This window comes from Sinocyclocheilus anshuiensis, unplaced genomic scaffold (assembly GCF_001515605.1).
Source record: "Sinocyclocheilus anshuiensis isolate Anshui unplaced genomic scaffold, SAMN03320099.WGS_v1.1 scaffold902, whole genome shotgun sequence".
In the NCBI taxonomy this organism is placed as follows: Eukaryota; Metazoa; Chordata; class Actinopteri; order Cypriniformes; family Cyprinidae; genus Sinocyclocheilus; species Sinocyclocheilus anshuiensis.
In genome coordinates this window covers 561,046-584,656 of record NW_015537974.1, presented here as the reverse complement: position 1 = coordinate 584,656, position 23,611 = coordinate 561,046, and the positions used below count along the sequence as shown (strand labels likewise).

At 36.7% G+C, this 23,611-nt stretch overlaps 1 protein-coding gene across 5 annotated transcripts in view; it reads left to right on the top strand.

Annotated features, from left to right (window-relative positions):
* The window catches only part of LOC107671807 (protein tyrosine phosphatase type IVA 3-like), a 42,898-nt gene extending 19,287 nt beyond the window's left edge, over positions 1 to 23,611 (top strand). The window contains exons 1-7 of one of the 5 annotated variants that reach the window (XM_016464799.1): positions 10,839 to 10,986; positions 11,695 to 11,737; positions 12,847 to 13,481; positions 13,695 to 13,787; positions 18,633 to 18,763; positions 21,260 to 21,334; positions 23,414 to 23,611. In XM_016464799.1, coding sequence (XP_016320285.1) covers positions 13,377 to 13,481; positions 13,695 to 13,787; positions 18,633 to 18,763; positions 21,260 to 21,334; positions 23,414 to 23,531 — 522 coding nt within the window. In that variant the 5' untranslated portion in view covers positions 10,839 to 10,986; positions 11,695 to 11,737; positions 12,847 to 13,376 and the 3' untranslated portion in view covers positions 23,532 to 23,611. Of the gene's footprint in view, positions 1 to 10,838; positions 10,987 to 11,595; positions 11,738 to 11,810; positions 11,988 to 12,846; positions 13,482 to 13,694; positions 13,788 to 18,632; positions 18,764 to 21,259; positions 21,335 to 23,413 lie in introns of those variants that run through there. The other 4 variants (XM_016464791.1, XM_016464782.1, XM_016464815.1 and 1 more) reach the window with 4 other exon arrangements.

Here is a 23,611-nt window from a genome sequence, read left to right as displayed (position 1 = left end):
TCGCCAGTAGCAAACAATGGAGCGCGCTCTGCTGGACAAACTAAGTAATTACACCATTTCAAGCATTTTATCTGCGTAATATGCTCTGCAAAAAAAATGTTCATATGGTATGATATATCGGCGACAGGCTCATATCGGCTGATAATATCGGAAATCCCAAAAGTGCTTCTTAACAGCATCACCAATTAGTCAACATGTACTGTTGAGTGTGAATGGATACAAGGACACCTGCAGACAACCTCAAATAAAAAGAGGAAATTGTTCTTTCCTTACGTTTAATGAAACATAGGGATGGGCGATATCTTATCGTTTGCGATATACCGGTAAAAATTCTCCCCACAATAAGAATTAGTCTTCCTGCGATAATAATGATAAAGTCTAGTTGTTGACATATTTCTGTGTGCGACAGTGCGGAGCGACATCACGGAAAGCGGACGTGAAATTGAGGGGTAGCAGCCTATATCGCTAAATGAGGAGCTCGAGCTGAAACTGGTTTGGTTTGGGCTGTACAGTGCACAAAAAATCGGTCTGAATAAATGTACTAATTCTATTCTTAAAAAAAAAAACACTTGTCCCTTTTAGCCTTGCACTCTATTCATTTGCTACTTGTTTTCTTTAAAAAAAAAAAAAAAAAAAAGACCTGAATGAACATGCATAGGCAAAAACAATTTCTTTTTTTTAAATCACCAATACATTTTTAGTTTTCAGAATTTTTTTTACCAAACTTTGTATAAAGATAATTCTCAAATATGTTATAACAGAATGGTTTGATGTGGATATGTGGAGTTTCTGTGCAAGAGCGCCCTCCGGCTTCCAGTATGAATTAAACAGTCTTTACATTATGTGTGAACTCATTAACCTCTTAAGACCTGGCAAAACATTTAAGGAAATTTTTTTTTTTTTTTTTTTGATGTCATTACATTGTTTAGAGCATTAAAAAAAAGATATTTCATTTATAATTTGTTTCCCTATTTATTTGTTGTGTCTCCCAAAATGCGTAATAAACATGCTTTTAGTCCCGGTGTCCTCATACGAGGACATGTATGAAATCAACCTCCTGTTTCGTAACAGAAACTTATATTTTGATTTGAAACCCCATAACATTTTCCTGAGATGTTGATTTATGACACACAGTTTAAAAATTTGTCCGATTTAAATGACAATTACAAAATATTATCATATTTCCATAAGAGTGTCACTAAATTAATATCAGACATTTTTGAAGAGTCATGGTGAAACATCCAAACATTTAGTATCTCTGAAAAGCCCTGAATGTGCTCTGTACAGGACATCCAGACTTAAAACTGTGGCATGTATAGTCTCAGAGAAATTCACTAAAATATAATGTCCTCATATGAGGATGCAGGGTCTCAGGAGGTTAATGCTCACCCTATTTTGGGTAAAAATAGGAAAGATGATACTTTTCTTAAAAGAAACAGGATTCCCTGAATTATCGTCATTGATATCGTTATCGTAATAAATACCAGAAATACCGTGATATATTTTTAAGCCCATATCGGCCATCCCTAGTATGTATGTATGTATTTATAAAATTATAATAATTACTAATTACCATGTTGTGTTGGAGCCAGTAAGAATGTTACGGAGCCCTTAACAGGACATAGTAATGGAAATAATATGAGATAGAAAAAAAAAAAAAGATATTTCAGTGCTTTTCTGTTTTCTCGCAAATGTTTGTGTTCCCTACAGAAACTTTGCATTCGCTTGTAAAACTTTCTTTTTGTGAAGGAAAGCAAAGTTTTTTGGGGGATCGCAAAACTTTTTGCGAGAGAATGCAAAAGCATTGAAATGTATTTCCCCCCCATCCTATCTCATATTTTTTTCCATCACCATGTCTCTTCATAGAAAAGGAGATCTCTGAATATATTTAAAAGAACCCTTATTGCAATAACTGTAGTGCCCTTGACTTTACTGTGCGAGCAATAGATTTTATAGAACATTTAGAAACTTGACAAAGAAGTTCCCAGGCAGCATGCCATTGATGGAGTGACTTCCATTCCAAGTCTTTACTTGGATCATTTTGTATACCAAAAGAACCTATATGCCATCCCACACAAATCAAATATATCATTAAATGTTAAGGGTGCTCCAATCAGGATTTTTGGAGCCGGTCACAGGAAGCAGTATCTGCCGATATGATCACCGATGCCGATCTTTTTGAAGCCTTATTTTTATCACGTAGAATTATTAATAATGGTGCTCCAATCAGGATTTTTACATACATTCATTCAGGGCCTGAACTGAATTTTTGAAAATGGGGGGAATTCTCCTCTTAGGTGACTATTGTAGGGGGAGGGGGGGTTAATTTGAGGGGTGGAGTGGGGGCATTTTTTAGACATTTTTCAAAAATATATAATTATCTCACCTAAATGTTTGATCATGCAGTGCATTTTGTAACATAAACATATTTTTAAGTTAATTACTCAAAAAAAAAAGTTGCTCCAACTAATTTGTTGGCCTGGAACCAATTTATATTATCATTTTTCAGTTCAAATCCACAGATATCATAACACACTCTAAATGTACCTTGTTTAGCATGTATAATTAACAAGATGTTACTTGTCACTGTCATTAGCGCAGTCATTTCTAATAGAGTCAATGTGTTTACCTTCATGTGGTCTATACTCTTCAACACAATGGTAACCTTAAAAACTTCAACATAACCGAGCGCGTAAGTTCCAAGAGGAAGCTCCTTAAGTTCGGCCATCCTACACACACGTGACTGAACGCTCGCACCAACACGAGGAGGGTCCTTATCAAACAATACCACACTAAATAGTGACTAAACACGACCCCTTTTAATGTAAATAACAAAAAAATCTGTAAAAATATTGCATTGAAATGTCCTATTTTAATTATACCTGTCATGTTTGTGGTTTTTCATCATTATGCAGTCTGTTTAAATATTCGGAAACACATACAGTGCTACTTTGTCTTTTTTCTGTTTAACTTTTATTAAACTGCAGATCAAAATAGAATAGGCCTATACCCTAAATAAGGATAAATTATATTGGAACGAACTGAAATGTTCCCAAGTCCAGAGACGTAGCAAGGAGATTGGTAAAATAATCCATGTGACATCAGTGGTTCAACCGCAATTATATGAAGCTACAAGAATACTTTGTGCGCAAAAGAAAAAAAAAAAAACACTTTATTCAACAATTCGTCTCCTCCGCATCACCCTGTAGTGCCATTTTGGAGAGTATCAGCTGGACTAAACAACGTATGCTGTTCTTTGTCAGCTGCATCACACCGGATCTGTTTCCTACGTTGTTGTGATTTGATCTGGACGGAAACAGCGTATCTGTGTGACGCAGCTGACACAGAACAGCAATGTCCAGCGGATATTCTCCAAAATGGCACCAGGGTGATGCGGAGGAGACGAGTTGTTGAATAAAGTCTGTAACAAAGTCAATGATCGAGAAGGAAGAGGACTGGGTCGGCTTGACTGCTGCTGGTGATTTTATTCAGGTTTCAGTAAACAAACAGAAAGTCGCACTACCAGCGCTCAATATAACACAGTTGCATAAGCAATATACATGGGGCTCTCCCGAGCAGTCACGGTCTCCACACACACACCAGTCAGCAGTCTGTCCCTCTCTGCCTGCCTTCTCATTCCCAGGCCTCTTTATGTGGTCTCTCCACGCCAATTACTGGAACAAGACACAGGTGTTTGTCATTTGCATTTGACCCACTTACTCACCGCTCGTCTCCCAACTCTCTCTCCCGCTGCAGACCTCGCTGAACCACGCCCCTCTCGCCACAAAGTCGTTATTTTTTTTTCTTTTGCGCGCAAAAAGTATTCTCGTAGCTTCGTATAATTGCAGATGAACCACTGATGTCACATGGATTATTTTAAAGATCTCCTTGCTACGTTTCTGGACTTGGGAACATTTCAGTTGCGTTGCTGTTAGGGATGTAACGATTACCGGGTTGACGATAAATCATGATAAAATTCCCCACGGTTAGTATTACCGTTTCATCTTTTAATTATCATTAAACCCGTATTAGATTACTCACGATAAATAAATACTGTCCAGCATAAAGCACAGTTTTAAGTAACAGTCTCACGTGCGCACAGCATGCAGAGTAGTTTTGTTTTGAGTGAAAACAGGGCGGAAAAGCTGGGAGGCTTTAAAAGAGTGCTAAGGGAATTATACAAATGAATATATGAATGAATTAATTACATGAATGTACCTCTGAAGGTTCTAAATGTCTTCAGAAACGATTCGGTGGCATTTTGTTTTCATCGTCGCTCCATGTAATACCTAAAGGAAGTGTTCTTAATCGCAATACTGCTGTGTCCTCGGAGGTTACGGGAATTACAGCTCTAATTCAGCTTTTCCATCAGCGCCACCTGCCGTCAGCGAGTGGATTTACAGAGATCTATATTTACATTCAGTCTGTGTGCAGTTTCTGTCTGGCCAAAAACGGACCGAATTTGCATGCCCTGCTGGAAATTTTCACCGGTTGATGAAAAACAAGCTTATGTAGATTCTACACATTTAAACAATTCAGATAATATCTAGAATTATTTAAGGAGCAGATAAAATACATATAATAATTTATTAATCAATTATCATTTTGACATATCTTTTCTTTATTTAAAGGCTGAAATGTGATGTTTACCTTTTGATGAAACTTTTTCAAAGCTTTATTTGAACATTTACGTTAGATATTTTAACATGCTATTAAACTGTTGTCAGTCAAGTTGTTATTTAAAATCCGAACATCATTGGTAATGTTATTTTTTTTAGTGATTTGCAAACAAAAAAGTCATTTTATTTTGATGAAACTTTTTCAAAGCTTTATTTGAACATTTACGTTAGATATTTTAACATGCTATTAAACTGTTGTCAGTCAAGTTGTTATTTAAAATCCGAACATCATTGGTAATGTTATTTTTTTTAGTGATTATGCAAACAAAAAGTCATTTTATTTGTTGTTTGTTGATTTTTAAATATAAAACTTGAAGTGATTAATGTGTCGGTACTTTTTGAACATCTCCAGCACATGTTAACAATACCGTGATAATACTGATAACCGTGATAATTCTGGTCAATATAACCGTGATAAGAAATTGTCATACCGTTACATCCCTAGTTGTCTATGCAGGGTCAGACAGCTCTCAGATTCCATCAAAAATATCTTAATTTGTGTTGCGAAGATGAATGAAGGTCTTACGGGTTTGAAATGACATGAGGGTGAGTAATTAATGACAGAATTTTCATTTTTGGGTGAACTAACCCTTTAAGACATAACCGATTGTATTTATGGGATATTTTTGATATAATTCTGTGTGTATTTGTCCTTTTGAATGTGTAAGAATGCGAGAAAGAGAGCTCAGTCCAGTGTTCGCGTATATAAGAGGCAGCTTTTGTGCGTGCGCTTTGTGTGTGTGAGTGCACAGCACGGAAAACAGCGCGCGAGTGCAGAAGTGAGGTCTATTTCGTCTTCTTGCAGTTGAATCTTTTGAAATCACAATAAATGCGCATACAGAAATAGAGAAGCAGAATCGAAATGTAATTTTATAACAAGTAATTTGATTCCTGACCTTATGCATCTGATCTGATTTCCGAAATTGGAATAGCTTTTCGATTCCCAACCCTCCTACTAAATGATTTAATTCTTGCATGCAAAAAGACCTTATTTCATTCTTGCATGCAAAAAGACCTGTATGGTGACTATGGGGCTATGTAAAATATTTTTTGCAACTTACTAAGTTTATCATTTATAATTTTTTACGATAATGTCGATAATCGTCTGTTACCTGACTGTTGACATCGACATCGCGATACTTACGAGACATCATCGATATACGATAATATCGTCATATCGCCCCGCCCTAATGGGAACTATGCAAAACAGCGTGTAGTCCTTTCTGCCTGTGAGTCAGTTTGATGCCACTTTACAAAGCATAGTCCACAGACCTTAGGAGTTCTAACATTTTGGACAAGTTAGCCATCACTGGTAAAACACTTTATATATTCATTTGTATGTACTTGTATCATTTGTATTTATTTGTTTAATAAGTATAGGCTATTAATAAGTACAACCTAATTGGTGTGAAATCTAATATGCATTTACAGTACATTCGATTACAAGAGAAGAAAGTGTTGAATACTTTTGTTACTTTTGTGTTATTTGCGCACAAAAAGTATTCTTGTTGCTTCATAACATTATGGTTGAACCACTGATGTCACATGACTATTTTAGCGATGCCCTTACTACCTTTCTGGGCCATAAATCGTTTCAATTGTGTTGCTGTCTATGCAGGGTCAGAAAGCTCTTGGATTTCATCAGAAATATCTTAATTTGTGTTCCGAAGATGAACAACAGTAATTAATTACAGAATTTTCATTTTTGGGTGAACTAACCCTTTAATATGTTAGTATGGGCACCAAACTAACATGTGAAAAAGACCAAATTTTAAAAAATTCAGTTTCTTATATTCCGAAAGGATCCCGTTTGAAAAGCGAAATGTATAGTTGTTGTTTAGTTTGCCATATCCTTTTGAATCGATGTAATCCAATGTTTGTAATCCAGTGTGAGATGTTTATAATCACTTACTCCTGACCCTTATAAAGCTTTGTAAAAGTAATGTATTTGCTACATTCTTGAAGATGTATCCAGCCTTTTCTCTCTGGAGAAATGACCTGTTCCAGAACTTGCTTGGAATGTTCTGATTTGTGTGTGAATGGGTCATGTGACAGAGATGATGATGATCTCAGTGTTCTTACAGGGATTACAGCACTGCTCGTATCTCTCTTCTGTTATGAGGGACACTGGTTCCTGCAGGTCAGAAGGGATAAGGATAAAACCCTAGATCTTGTGACATCACAGGGATGTTGCTATAGAGAACAAACACCGATGCATACACACAAATCTTTTGTAGTCTGCAAAACCAAGTTCATTCTTGGATGTTGGAGTTGTGATGTTTAAATCATCTTGTTTTAGTTTCTGCAAAACATTGTAATAAAGTTAAAGGGGTCATATGATGTGATGTAACGCGTAAAAAGACAGTATAAGTCATTATAATCCATAATTATGTCCCCACTGGATGTAACGAATGCCTCGTTTCTAATGGGTTTTCATGTTTTTGAATCGTAGCTCCGGCCTGACAGGGCATCACAGTATGGTAGGGGCGTAACATTTCAGTCACACGCTTGAGGTATTCGGCCAATCATAACGCACTGGATAGCTGGCCAATCACAGCACACCTCGCTTTTAAGACCGATGAGCTTTGTAAAAATCGACGCGTTTCAGAAAGGCGGGGCATAGAGGAGAAACAGTAATGTACAGTATGTGGAAAATAATGTGTTTTTTGAACCTTAAACCGCATAAACACATTTCATTACACCAAATACACAAAATAATGTTATTTTTAGCAACATCATATGACCCCTTTAAGGGTTTGAGAGACTCCTGATTGATAGTGAAATGTTCCTCTGAAGTCAAGAATGTCATTCATCTTCATCTGGACATAAGCACTAATTCAGCGTTGTGAAGTTGAGTTTTATCTGATCTTAGCCAAAATGTAAGCTGGTATTCTCTGTTTTAGAATGGAACCCATTGAATATCTCAGAACATGATTTATAATTTTGTGGAAATCTGAATAATGATTTTGTCAGTGTATGTTTGCCTTCATTTGGAAATGCTGTAATGGAGTTTTACATCCAGCTTTCCATGTGGTTTCGCTAATAGCATATGCTTGCATTATGTCTGTTGAAAATTAAAGGATTGAGTCCTCTTCATGTGGTATAGTTTTGCCCCTTAAGCACTTCCTTATGCATATCTTAGGCCTGGTAACAAATTGCACACCACACTTACATGCAGTGCAACATGTGCATGTGTGCACATGTTTAACACATTAGAGTGTCACAGTGAAAAAATTAGCCACATCATATGTTGATCTGATTTAATGAGTGCCTTATAAAGGAGTGTGTCTGAGTACCAATGTTCAAGTTTGTTGAACTCTGAACTGCAAATTTGTATTGTGTAGAAATATTTGACGAATAGAGGATATAATATCACAGGTTGGCCTCTTGGCTCAAAACAAAGGATACAGACTTTGAATCTGCATGATTTGGAGTGTTAAAGCCTTAGGGTGTGGCATCATGTCCTGTTGCCCATATTCCAAAAATAATTTAGCATGTTCAAGTCCTATAATGAATGCACTTTAGTACAGGAAATTGAACCAGCCCTGGTCTTGACAGTCTAGTGTCTTGCTCTAACCAGTATGCATGTTTGTTTTGGTCATGGTGACCTTATCCTAGTGCAGGGTGATCTTTGCATGCTGTTAAAGGTAATAATTGTCACTCAGTTTTACAACCTGCAGTTTTTAAAATAAGCACACTAGGGTTTGCACTAGGTGTTCTTGTATCTCAATTGGCAGAGCACGATGCTGGCCAAGATCGTAAGAGTTTGAATGAGAGAGAACACATTGAATGTGTATCTTGAATGCACTGCTCTGAATGAAAGTGTATGTAAAATATGCAAATAAATTATGCAAATGTGGCCTAAATGTTCTGTTCAAGTAAAGTTTCTTGTAGGTATTGAGGTCAGTTGACTGGACAAATGTTGATATTAAATTTACGTTAGCAAATTCTGGTTTGGCTTTCCGATTTGGGTTGAGTCACTATGTTGCATGAACATTTTAGCTTTGATTGCTCATGTTATTTTATAAATCACCTCTATCCTAGGGACATCTTTGAAGCAACCACTTGCATGCCATTGGCTGAATTTTCCTCTTCAAAATGTTAAATTCTGGGTATGGCACCTGGTATCTCAGCTCCCAGGAATCTGTACTCAGATGTCCAACCTTATAAGGTTACATGGCAAACTATTCATTATTTTCTTCCAGCTAATTATTTAATCCAGTTGTAAAAGGCGAGACCTTTCTGAGTAGCTTTTTTTAGAAGGTTGTCATGTTTCAAAACAAGTCCCCAGTTATCTTTAACTCCCGACCCTCTTCATTTCGGATCTGGCTACATTTATTAGGTGACAGCTGGCAGAGGTATATTTAGAACACAGGTGGCCATGAGAGCCTTCGTGCCCTGCAGTTCCTCTCCAGTCAAGTGCAGAACCGAGGCAGAACAAAGCCAGCCCAGTCCTCAACACACTCTAACCCATCAAATACAGGTTCAGCCCCACCAACAGGAAGACACCTGCAGACCTGTTCAATGAACTAACACCTGCACTCTTTGAGTAGTGGCCATGTCATTCAAAATATATTCCCTTTTCCAAACGAAATCCTAAAATATGAGTGAGAATGTTAATGTGTCTGGTCATTTTGGATCTTAAACATAGTTTAAAAAAAAAAGATCATATTGAAATTTTCACAAAGCAAAACTAATGACCCCAGCTGTGCTGCCAAGGCATGATCTAGAAAGTGTGTCTTGATGCTGCCAGTGTGGCATTTGCTGCCCATTGGCATTAGCAGAGCGTGCCAGGGCGGCCCTTGCGCAGAGGTTACTTGAGCACAGCTGAGTGGGCCAGAGGGGAAGTGTTCTATATCACTTCTTACCTTCAATAAACATTGCCTTCATTTAGCAGCTGAAGTTCCAGAATTCTGTTGATAGTTCCTTGAAAACTCTAGAACTTGAATTCATTAGAATCTGGAGATTTCTAGTAAATCTAAGATTCTTAGTGTTCCTGTTGTGATTAGGATAGTTTGTATTCAACATGGATAACAGCCTAGGCCACATGTAGCCACTTTCCGTTAAATCTATTTTTTTTTTATGTCAATGTAGGGTCATCACTGGGGGGACAACCGGGTAAACTGTTGAGGGCTCTGTTATGACGCGGAATGTTATTAAGGTGTTCTGTGGTAAAATCTGCTTATTCAGCACCGTGGAAAGGGCACCCAAACATAAACAAATTGTCCCAGGACCTGTGAATTTTAGCGACAGACTTTGAACATAAAATTTGTTTCATTTTCAGCTATATTTTAATAAGATTTTATTTTTTTTTTTGGTATATTGTAGGATTTGGGCATTTAGGAGTATAGTTTTTGGTTGTGATGTTTTTAGTGATTCCAAAATATTTAGTACCAGAATTTATTATTATTATTATTATTATCATCATCATTCTAGGATGTTACAGTTCAGAATTATTATATATATATTTAATTCATTACAGATTAATTACAGAATGTATATTTTTATAATCATTCCAAAATGTTTAATTCCAGAATTAATAATTTTTCAATCATTCTAGAATGTGTAATATGCTGCTGAAAAGCCTTTACCTTTGACAATATTCAACAATATAGTATTTCATTCCATACTGCTTAAATAGATTTCTGTATGACTGTATGACTTTTCTTTCTGCTTGGTGAGAGTTCTGGCCCAGATGAGTCATGTGTTGTGTTTGTTGTTTGATCACTTGGAACACTTGCCCTTGATTATGTCATTTGCATTTAAATCCTTCAATGAATTGGTCTTTTTGAAATCAAGCCAGGACTTCTGGGGGAAAAAAAAAACTTTTGCTGAGTGCCTGTTGTGTAAACCTGTTTACAATCAAGCCTTGTTGATCACAGAGCCTGGTTAATTCAGGAGCTGTTGGATGAATGCTTGTACAGTTAGGTTGTTCTTTATAAGGTTCAGCTGGTCATTTTTATAATTCATTCATTCAATTTTCTTTTTCTCCACTCCATGTTTGCTGTTTTAAATTTCTCTTAAGCTAGATGCCTGAATACTAATGGCATCTTGAAAACTAAAACGGAACAAAAATTACCTAGCAAAATAAATAACAGAGTGACAGCAGTCCAGATTAGTGTAAATTAATAGGTCAGAGTATCTGTATTTACTCCAGAGCCAACAGAGCACCTGGAAACACACTGCACTAGTGGGCAGAGAGTCCTGTCCAGCCTTCCAACTTTATGTAAAAGGATTTGGCTCAAGATGTGCTAAGCCCTCAACAAGAGTGGCAGGGTAACTAAAAGGGTTGCACTGGCAGTCTGTGGTGAGTCTATTTTCTTATCTGTTATAAATCCTACGTAACATGATTTTTATGGTTTAGGTGTCAGAATGATAACCTCATGTAGAAAAAAGTCGCCGTCTAAATTGAGGTTTCCTGTCCACTGTTGAGCAAATGTTCTGTTGCTCATCTACTGCAACAAGAAAGAAAGAAGTTAGATGAATGTAAGAAAGTACGTCATACAGGTTTAGAACAGCATGGGGGTGAGTAAATTATGACACAATTTTGAGAGAACTGTCCCTTGAAGGTCATTTTATATATTCTTTCTTGTTTCAGTCATGTTGTGAAAATATTAAAATGACAGGGCAGAATATGGAAGTATGTGAGTTTTAAACCACTTACAGTCCAGTAAACTTTTTATGGGAGTACTTTCTTGTTGCAGTGCGGGAATTTATTTTATTTAGGGAATGAAGTGTGTATTATTTCTCAACCAGCCACTAAACCATTAGACATGAGCGTACGTTGTGAAACCTATTCGGTACATTGGCCATGCTATTTTTATATTGGGATGGAGAGAGAGAGAGAGAGGTGGGGGTGGACTGTTTTCCTCCTAAGAGCATTATGAGTGCATTTGTTTGTTACATTACCAGAGTGTGCTGTCACCGTCATATGGCAAGCCAAGGCAGCCTTGACTGGTTTAAAGCAGAGAGTTATTCCGGATCGCAACTGTTCACCCTCCACTGTTCCCAGCAGAGCCCTGGACTTAATCCCGAGCGGGACGCAGCCTGTCACAAAGGTAAAGGGGGACAACTCTCACGAGTCATGGGGGAGATCAGACACAATAGTTCCCCATGATTTTCTTACATGTGTTATTGAGAAAATGGCACATTACTGAGGTTTCTTTGTGCTTTTGCTTATTTCTCTCTCCCTTTCTTGAACTAAGTGGTGTGATTCCTTGTTTTTGATGTGTCCGTGAAGTTCAGGAGGTTTTTCTGTCTTTTTAAATGTTCTTTTAAAGTGTCTCATTGTTTGAGAAGTTGGCACAGGTGAGTGCTGCTTTCTCTGCTGTCAAACTGTCTGCAGTTAATGGTATTCAATTCTAAGTTTGTCTTATGTGTCATTTTTAAAGAGATATTTCACCCAAAAATGAAAATTCTGTCATCATTTACTCACCCTTATGTAGTTCCAAACTTGAGTGAGTTTATTTCTTCTGTTGAACACAAAAGATGATGTTAGACATCATTGCATATTTTTGATATTCAATGAAAGTGAATGGTGACTGAGACTATCACCTTTTAGGGTTAATAAGTGATGAATTCATTTTGAGGTGAGCTGTGCCTTTAATTGGGACACCAATGAGTTTGTTTCAAATTCTGCTTCTATTGTGCTGTCTGATATATTGAGTATCATCATAATTTATGATTTAAGAACAAATTTGTTATTAACCAATTGATAAATTTTAATGCTAAATTCATTTAAGTTTCTCTTTTGTATTATTCACCTTTTTCTAAATAGATGCAATGTTAGGAACATATTTGTGTTATTTTAACCTATTTGTCCATTTAAATCCTAAATGCTTTGTCTATAGACATGATGTTCGGGGGCTAGCGTGAGGAACGGCCGGAGGGTTAGAGTGAGCAGAGTGGGCTTGAGAACGGCGCAGCCGGCGATTTCGACTAAGGAGCGTCCGGAAGAACATGTGACAACTCCGGGCTGGACTCCACTTCGTCCACGAGGAAAAATTGAAATCGCATCATATGACCCCTTTAAACTTTTATTAGAAAGTGCTGAAGAACTTTAAGAGGAATATTATATTATATATTATATTATATAGAAAAAATGTTTATGGATTGGTATGTGATTGTCTAAAATTTGGTAATTTTTCTTTCTTTGTTCTCTTAACAGCTTTCTCCTCCAGTTTCTTGTTCGTTAATGGAGTTCCGGCAGGGCAGCGGCGATTACTGCCACGCCCAACATCAGAACGCTTGATCACGGGTGGATATGCCCGAAATCTGCCACTGAATGTCCAGAGAAACGCTTTCTGTGCTTTTCTCTTGCTGGTCTTTCTGAATGACCACTTTGCTGTGCGCCAAATGGGTTAATTGCCATCGCGGCACCTGGCATTTAGCTACCGGACACTGTTCCACCCGTCTAGTTGCCCGGCAGATTATCCCTATAAAGAGGAAGAGGCAGATTTGTTGGAAGAGGAAGACTTTTGTGGTTTCTAATTTCCCAGAAAGGCAGCTTTCAATTTTATATACTGACTAGTAGTGATTTATCATAGAGGATCCTGCAAGTCCTTGACACCTTCACTGTGATAGTGAATCTGCTGTAGCACTGTTCTAGGTCAGAGTAGTGCCGTACTGTGAGTGGAGCTCTGTGGATCCTAGCCCGGAGTGGGTGTTCTGTTTTCTGTAGTGTGGAGGGACACCAGCATGACCAGGATGAACCGTCCGGCTCCTGTCGAGGTCTGCTACAAAAACATGCGCTTCCTTATCACGCACAACCCAACCAATGCATCATTAAGCAGCTTCATTGAGGTGAGATACCATTCAGACATATGATCATTTTAAAACATGAAAGATCACATACTTCCTCCTCTGAAAAGTTCAGACCTACTCTGATGTGACAATTGCTGCACATCAATGGACCACAACCAAGAACAAACTTAAAACATTTGTTCAAAGTCCTAAATTAAATACTAAATGTACTCTGTTTTGTCCCTCAAAACTTGTGCAATCTTGTTTCCTCAGGATCTGAAGAAGTATGGGGCAACAACAGTGGTGCGTGTGTGTGAAATCACCTATGATAAGACACCGCTGGAAAAGGATGGAATTACTATCATGGTGAGATATATTTCATCTGAAGTGTCATCTGTAAAGTTTTTTTTTTTATTTTTTAAATGCCTCCCATGCAGTCCTTTCATTTTTTGGTTTGAAAACTCAGGCAAAGTTATTGTTAAAAATAATTTGTTATTAAATATAAATAGCATTTTTAGATTCAGACATTATTATTTGTAGTCTTATTATTTAGTTATCATTTTGTCAAAGCAAAAATAAAACAATAATTAAAAGCAATAATCAGGTTAACATATCAGTTAACTGACACTTACATTAAAGCAATATCCATCAGTTGATCTCTAAAGTGTATTGGGTTAGTTATATGTTACAGACTGACATTTAAAAAATAAGTTAAAAAAACTGAAAAAGTAATTTTCTCAGTGTAATAATAACTCTTATACAGTGACCTATAGTTAGTATCTTGGCTTTTCTGCCTTTTTTCTGTCTTTATATGCATTTGACCTTCTGTTCTGTAGAGGTACATGCAGAATATGCGTATCTGATGCGCACACTCACTCTGTCACCTAAATGTAATAATCCTGGACAATTTCCCGATCATGGCAGTGTCACTCCATACCACCCTTCCTTTAATTAACACTCCTGCTATACTGCAGTGATGCTGCTGTAATTAGTGGTACTTGTGGTACCACATTAGTGGTATGAAGGTGATTGGCTCCCTCTGATATCATGTAAAGCCTCTGTCTGGATTTATATGTAGGATGAGGATCATCCTGTTTAGCACAGACCACAGCCCCTCAGTGCTCATCTAGTCCTGGAACACACATGCTGTTTGAATTGGCCTCCCAGTCATGTCATATGATGTCAACTGATGTGAGATGAGGCTGCTTTTTGTCTGGTGCTCCGAAGGGAGCTCCACATTTGAGGATACAATCCTATAACATTCTGCCAAACATCAGATCTTTCTCTGCCTTCACCTTTTTTTTTTTAACTACTTGAATCCAACATCCACATGTGTTTTCAGTTTGGCTTGTCAACATTTCCCCGTTACCATGGCAGCCTGAGGGGAGCTTGATCTCTCTCCCTCTGCGCTTTTTATTAAGTCCTATACACCCTTGTGCCCTTTCACTCTGTTGAACTTCTCATTAAATGAGAAGAAATATACATGACACTATATATTTAACACTATGTATTCAAGAATTCTAGAAATGTAGCTATCTAAGCTTCTTAGATTAACCTGAGGTCACTGTGAATTTATCCACCATGCTGTTGCATCTCAGGCTTTACTTTTAAAAACTCTGCGAGGTGCATGAGAAGTTATGTAAAACAGTTTCCTCCTCTGTGCCATCAAGAGAACAGTCAGTTTCCGCAAGAGAGAAACACTATTGACTACGGAGTCTGTTTGAAACATCACTGCTGTGTTTATGCTCAGCTGGATAAGATGTAATGCTTCAGTCCATGGCTCTCCATCAAAAAAACATGGAGGTTGTTAAAAAACATGACTTAATTCATCTAGACAGGATTTAGTGCCTTTGTTTAGTTTGTGAATAACTTCCATAGCTGTTCCTCAACAATATTTTAGAAGATCAATTTGAGTAGTGTACTTGGTTACTTAAAGCTAAAGTGTGTATTTTCTGTATCAGTAGCATCACAAAACATTATTGCAAAAATAATGACTATTTTCAAACAGGTTTTGCAGAATACTGCCCTGTCTGTTATTGGTTGGAACAAAACAGTCTTGCCCCAAACTCACACCATTGGTTGAGCCAGTGTTGCTGTTGTCAGGCTAGTCAGGATACTTAAACAAACAGAGAAATGTTTTGATAGTTCCATAGAGCCATAGAGTGTATACTGTTCTGGGAAATAAACGTACAAATGGCTTACTAATGCTGTCAGGTGAAGGGAAAAAAAACAGTAATTACACATTTTGGAAATAGTTAAGTTTAAATCAAGTCCAGTCTGTATTGATGCAGTTTGGCTCAGCTATTTTCAGATTCAGAGAAATCATTTACACTACCATTCAAAAGTTTGAGGTCAGAAGATTTTTATTAATACTTTTATTGAGGAAGGATATATTAAATTGATCAAAAGTGATAGTAAAGACATTTATGTTATAAAATATTTCCATTCTTAATAAAGGCTATTTGTCTTCAAAGAATCCTGAAAAAAGAAATGTTTCTTGAGCACCAAATCAGAAGAGATATTAATGATCTCTGAAGGATCATGTGCCACTGAAGACTGGAGTAATAATTCAGCTTTGCCATCCCAGGAATACATTTCATAAGAAACTTTTATTTATTTTTATTTTTTCCATACTTGCTCCAAACTTTTGAAACTTTAATCATTTTGCCTATGAAGTATAGTTTTGCAGTATAGTTGTCATTGCATTTTCAGCTAGTGTAGAAAAAAGGTTTTTAGTGTACTTTAGCTTTAAACGTGAAATATCTAATTGCTGCAATATTACCAGTGCTGCAAACCAGAATTGCAAAATTTCTTCCATTGTTCAGACTAACATCCTGCCGCACATTCTCACGATAATACAGAAGTTGATAATATGTCACATTGTTTGAACGGTGTTTTGAATGCCACAGTACTACCTCAGAATGGCTTACTTAGTTTTCTCTGCATGTTGACTTTATTTGCTGTATGCTTTCTCTCTTTCTGTTTACCGACTGTGTGGTTGTGTGTGTGTCCTTTTTTTTTTATTTGTTATATAAACTGATCACTTCTGCTCTTCATAAGAGGAGATGAGGCAATAGGTTTGCAAGGGGTTCAAAACTTGGAACAGGATTTCCTCTCCAATTCAAGCAACTGCAGATGGATTTAAATGGTCATTCGCCCCATTTTTACACCGTTGGATCCCATTTGTCTCGTAGAACAAGCATAAGACGGTAAAAAATCTAGATACACTGTTTAAAACAAACCAAAAAATATAAATCGTACTGACATAACCATTTAAATTATTTTATAGTTCATGAAAGATCACAAAATGTTTCTTTTTGATGAGAAAACAGATAAGTGAGTGGATTTGTTGACATTTTATGTGCCTCAAACCTCTCCTGCTCTCTTGTAAGCAGAAGCTCGAGTTGCTGGAGGAATAGCAGGTATGTGTTTCGAGAAAATGCCAGGGCATTTTCCACAATTAGGCCCCACGCTGCTGGTTCTGGAGTCGGTGTGCCCTGGCAAGAGTACCAGAGCACTTCCATCTTGGAATGGACTCCTGGAATTAATAGCCTACTGTTGACATACCAGACAAGGAGGGGCCTATTAACCTCTTAGCGGATTAAAAAGTTATTTTTAAACCAAGAGATTCTCATAGACGGTCCTCGTAGAAAATGGTCTCCTTCGCTCACTCCCTATAAATGTCTCCTTTTCTGAGAAAGCAGCAATGCAAAACACCATGCTTTGTTTGTCAGTGTATTTTGACCCAGCACATTTTTTTTTTTTTTAAATCATTCAGATTCAGTCTTCCATGAAAAGCTCCCTGTAAAGATAAAAGTGTTTAATATCTGCATGCGAGTCAGATTGTGCCTAAGACTGTATGTGTTTGTTCTGATCTGCTGAAGCATTTATCAAAACCCTCAATGTTTCTCTGAAGCGTGTAGAGCATATGATGATCCAACCACAGATCAAGTCCTAAAATTTTAAAGAACATGAGAAGTTTACCATTTAAAATGTAAGTTCATTCATCATTTACTCACACTCATGTTGCTTCAAACCTGTATGACTTTTTTTCTCAGTGGAGCAGAAAGGAGATATTTTGAAGATTGTCTTGTTTTTTTTTTGTTTTTTGGTCAGTACAGTTAAAGTGTGTTGGGTCACGTGTTGTTTTAAACCCATTGAACTTATTGTATGGTCAAAAACAATTGAAACATTCTCAAAATGTCATCTTTTGTGTTCCACAGAAGAAAATCACACAGGTTTGAAAAAACATGAAAATTGTCTCATTTTTGTGTGAACTATCCCTTTTAAGTACCTAATGACTTTGATGAAACAGCTTATTTAATAAAATTGTGAACATTCCCTGTTTGCTCTTACATAATTAAACATTTCTGATGATTCAGCTCTTGCACATGGTGTTAAATCAAGCTGTTCGTGACAGATCCGATTGAACTGGTGGAGTTGACTGGACTAGTGAACGTGCCATGTTTGCGGTTGCAGAACTTGTGAAAATCACACAGGAATCATTAGAGGGATTTAGTGTTCATAGTATATGTATGCATAGTATATAATAGTGTTCATCGTCTGTTTTATTACGTCTTAAATTGATTTTTCCGTACTGCTGGTTCGTCTGGTCAGAGGAGAACTGGCCCCCCGACTGAGCCTGGTTTCTCCCAAGGTTTTTTCTCCAATCTGTCACCGATGGAGTTTTGGTTCCTTGCCGCTGTCGCCTCTGGCTTGCTTAGTTGGGGACACTTAATTTCCAGCGATACCGTTGACTTGATTGCAAAGATACTATTTAAACTGAGCTGGATGTTGACATCACTGAATTCAATGATGAACTGTCTTTAACTGAAAAATTTGTGTTTACTATTGTCATTTTGCATTATTGACACTATTTTCCTAATTAATGCTGTTCAGTTGCTTTGACACAATCTGTATTGTTAAAAGCGCTATATAAATAAAGGTGACTTGACTTGACTTGACTAGAGGGATTTGCAGATTACTGTGAATCTGAGATGACTGCATAAAGCTGAAGCTTTATAGAGCACCATCTGCTGGTGGTGACTGGAGTCATTTGTTACCCCTTGTTCCCTTTTATCTTATCTGCTAGTATTTGGTCTCTCTCAATATGAGTGTTTCCCTTTCAATTCAAAATATAATAACATACAGACACATAGTTATCCATAGTGATAATAAATGTCAAATCATTCTTCTGTTTGTCTCCCTCAGGATTGGCCTTTCGATGACGGCGCACCTCCTCCTACCAAGATCGTGGATGACTGGCTGAGTCTGCTGAAGAATAAGTTCTGTGAAGATCCAGGCTGCTGTGTGGCTGTGCATTGTGTGGCCGGACTGGGCCGGTGAGTGCCAAGCTATTCTGTTATCACAGAAGTGCTGCTAACGCCAAAGCTATAGCCGTCTGTGTGATATGTTAAGAAATTAGCTCAACTTTATCTAACCAGTATGCCAAGCCAGTGCTGTGCCCGCACTGAATTGCTGGTTTTTTTTTTTTTGCACTAATTTTCCACAGTGGAATGATCTGGCAACTCAAAAGAACCCTATTTTGGTTGAGGATGTGACACTTAATGACTGTTTTTACTAAAATATCATACTTTTCTTCCATTACACTCACCTAAGTAAATGTAAGTGATGATTCTGATTGGAAATTGGGTGAAATATCAGCCTAGTAAGTATAATTATACTAGTATAATTGTATAATTATCCGATTATATTTACAAAAATTACAAGGATTGGGAGATATCTAGAAATATGTGAACAATAGCCATTCAAATCAGTGTTGTTTATGTTGACTAAAATGAAACTATTAAATCATTTTCATAATTGAATGACTTGAAAATTTAATTGAAAATAAATCTGAAATAAAGTATAAATGTTACATGAAAAAAAAAAGTTAAAACAAACTAAAATTAACATGCAAACTGAAAAAATAAAAAAAATTATCTAATTCTAAATATTCATAGTATATAAATAATACTGAAATAGAATTGTTTCAAATGATAATCTGCTTTGCTTTCTACAGTATTCTGCAGACGCAGATTCCATGTAGTCCTATTAATTTCCCAGCCTGCTGCTGTGGCTGTTCAGAAATTGTAGACGTGCAAATGCACATCTGAATTTGATGGGTCAGGCTTTATGTGGCTTGATTCGCTCTCTTACAAAAATTCTCAAACATATCAACAGCCTTTCCCAGGATCTGTTGCTCTTTTTCCCTCAGAATGCAATCAAGGACTGTGTGTGTAATAGCTTTAAGCTGGCTTGTGTTAGTGTAGTGTTTGAGTTCTGCTGTTTACATTTGGTTTCTCATCACTATTTTTTATTTTTTTGCTTTACCCCAAATACCGCTCAGCGACAGGCTTCTCAGTCTTGGCCCGTGTCCTCTGCAGGTCAAACCCATTCTCCCTGCCCGACCGCTGTGTGCCAAAACCAACCATCCAAACGGACACACAATATTAATCCAAGTTTATTATTCAAAGCATCTGAAGGTTGACATCTGAAGACGAAATAGAAAGCGAATAATAAGCAGCTATCTTAATTGCTCCTTCATATCTCTTTTCAGTGAGGGATCCTGGTGTAGTCACGGTGTTGCCCTCTTATCCGGCCAGCTATCAAAACACACAGACCTTAATTAAGCTGTGGCGCTTGAATTGTTGAGCCAGACGCTCAAATGTGGTGGTTTTGCAGGAATGGTAAGCTAATGACAGTCTGGTTTAACCTGCCTGCCCTCCTCCCACACTGACCCCTGACCGCTTCTAACGACAAGTTAAGCACCAGCCTCTCTGACGTAGATTGCAGCTCCTGTGGGAGCCCTCAGCAGTTTTTGTCAGAGCCAATGTTTGCTTTAGCAGGATGAGTTTGTGTTGTTATGCATTGGAAAGGGGCACACTCAGGAGACTTCAAAGCTGTCAGGACCCTGAGCGCAAACGGTAAAAATAGGGTCTCTGACAGGGAATGACACACTTTTCAAATCAAAATTTATTGTATTTTAGTAAATCTGGGATTAGCACGTAATGACGTTTAGGCCCTCCCCCCACCCTCGAAAAAAAAAAAATAATGATCTAACTGCTCTGTAAACAATTACAATGATTGCTTAAAATGCATTGCCATTCAAATTAAATGTCATTAAAAGGATAGTTCATCCAAAAATTTAAATTCTTTCATTATTTACTCACCCTTATGTCATTCCAAACCCAAATGACTTGCTTTCCTTTGTTGGTAACCAAAAAGTTTTGGTTGCCATTGGCTACCATTGTATGGACAAAAAATACAGTGAAAGTCAAAGGGGAATCAAAACTGTTTGGTTACCAACATTCTTCAAAATACCTTCTTTCTTGTTCCACCGAAAAAAGAATAAAGGTTTGAAACAACATAAGCTTAAGTACATTATGATAGAGGTTTCATTTTTGGGTGGGCTATCTTTTTAAGATATAAAAATTGTCATCTACTCACCCTCATGTCATTCTAAACCTGTGTGACTTTTTCATGGAACACAAAAGAGAAATGTTGAAGAATATAGTTTTTTTCCCCAACTCTTCTTTTTTTGAAAATGAATTGATATTTGGGCTGCCAGGGTCTATATCAAGTCTTGAAGCCATACAGTAGCTTTTTTGATGAATAGACTGTAATGTAAGTTGTAGAATAATGAATCTTGCCACTCAGAAAAATGTAAGATACTGTAACTGCAGACCTGTTCTCTCATGCATTAGGTGGTATCCTATCCTTGCTGAGAAGGGCTGAATGGGTCACTTTTCCTGGAAAACATATTGTTTCTATGGGCTGTGCATACACAAAAGCTGTTTCCTGGCATTAAACACTGTGCATGTATGTATATGTTGCAGGGCTCCAGTGCTGGTGGCTCTGGCACTTATAGAGAGCGGAATGAAATATGAGGACGCCATTCAGTTGATTAGACAGTAAGTATACATTACAGCTAACAATACATTACCAACACCTTGCAGCAGAGTGGTTCAACAGCGATACAACCCAGTCAATACAGTGAGCGATACAGTACAAGCACAGTAAATGATGCAACAGTGATGTTGTGCATCATTAATGCCTCACGGCTAATTCTACGGCAAACAAATTATAGCAAATTACGAAGTCAAAAAATGATGACATACGTTATGACACCATTATGACATACAACAGTAGCAGACAACACAGCGCTAATGCATTACAGAAAACAATCAATAAAATATAACTGCTTATATTAATTAAAATACTGCTTAAATTCTGATTCTTTTGGTTTTATTCAGCATGTTGATAAGGCTACACATGTTACTTAATTTAGGTCAACATAATATATTAATATTTATTCATTTGCTGTGATATTTTGATAACTTCATTTCACCATAAATAAAAGCTAAATTAGTTATTATATGAAAGTAGAATTTTTGATGAAGACAAAAAGTTAAAAGGGTAAAGATAAAACTAGAAACATTTTGTTATTTAATGCTTAAGTTTACGTACTAATACAGACAGGAATATTGTCTTTGAAAGACCTTAATGTTTAATGTGATTTTTTTATATACAGTATATACATCATTTTTTCTTTTATGTACTATAATGTGGCTAAACAATGATAAAACTGAGGTGATTCTCTTTGGTCCCTCTAAAACTAGAAATTCTGTTGCTGGGAACTTAGAAAACCTCACTCCATATGTTAAGTCTCATGTAAAAAATCTAGGTGTTATCTTTGACTCTGAGCTTTGTCTTGAAAAACAAATTAGCTCAGTTGTTAAAAATAGTTATTATCAGCTGAGGATCATCTCAAAGCTTAAATCAACACTTTCCTTTCAAGATCTGGAAAAAGTAATTCATGCTTTTATCACATCACGCCTGGATTATTGTAATTCGTTATATGTTGGTCTTCCACAATCTTCATTGGCACGGCTGCAGATGGTTCAGAACGCGGCGGCTAGATTGTTAACCGGCACCAAAAAACGCGAACATATTTCTCCAGTTTTAGCGTCCCTTCATTGGCTTCCTGTCTTTTTTAGAATTCAGTTTAAGATTTTACTTATTGTTTTCAAAGCTCTTAATGGACAAGCCCCATCTTATATTTCTGATCTTATTTATTTGCATTCAATGCCGAAGTCTCTCAGATCCGCTAATAAAGCTCTATTACATGTCCCTCGGTCACGACTTAAATTAAAAGGAGACAGAGCCTTTGCAGTCGCTGCTCCACGTTTGTGGAATCAGTTGCCACCTGACATTAGGAGTGCTTCTTCTGTTTCTATTTTCAAGTCCAGACTTAAGACACATTTTTACTCTCTCGCCTTTCCGGGCTATTAATTGAATGTGAAACTGTTGTTATTGCCGATATTACAATTTTTTTTATTATTGTTTTTTAAATTTTACTTTATTTTAGAATTTACTGTGTTTTATTATTGGTTTTGTTCAGCACTTTGGTCAGTGTAACGCTGAATTTTAAATGTGCTTTATAAATAAAACTTACTTACTTGCTTACTTACTTAAAATAAAGATGAATGTACATACATGCATATATTATCATACATTTAATTTAAGCCATTAAAAAATTGTGTATATTACTGAAAAATTGTAATATATATTTTCTATATTAATTTGTGTATATATTAAGATATTAATATTTAAAAGTGTATATTAGTATATTAATATATAATTTTTATATAGCTCCTAATGTATATACATGTGTGTATATATGCATGTATACATTTAACAAACATTTAACATCCTATTAAGTCAAAATATTTTGTATATTGCTAAATATATTTTATATATACTTACATATACTTTTATGTTTTATATATACAAGCTTGTAGGTGTGTTTAATATATACATTTTTTCATTGTTATAAACAAATTAATGATTTAGGGTTTAACATATATCTTAATTGTCTATGTGCGTTTAATATCGTTAATATTACTATTATTATAAACAGAAAAAAACATCGATTAAAAAAAATGAATATAACTAATGGGTATTTGGTGTTCTTCCCCCCCCCCCCACAGGAAACGTCGGGGCGCCATCAACAGTAAGCAGCTGACGTACCTGGAGAAGTACTGCCCCAAACAGAGACTGCGTTTCAAAGACCCACACAACCACAAAAGCAAGTGCTGCCTCATGTGATCCAGTCTCACCAGCCTGCCACTGAAGGAACCAGTCACTCATGGACTAAACCAGACTAGAATTACCAATCTAGTGCATTT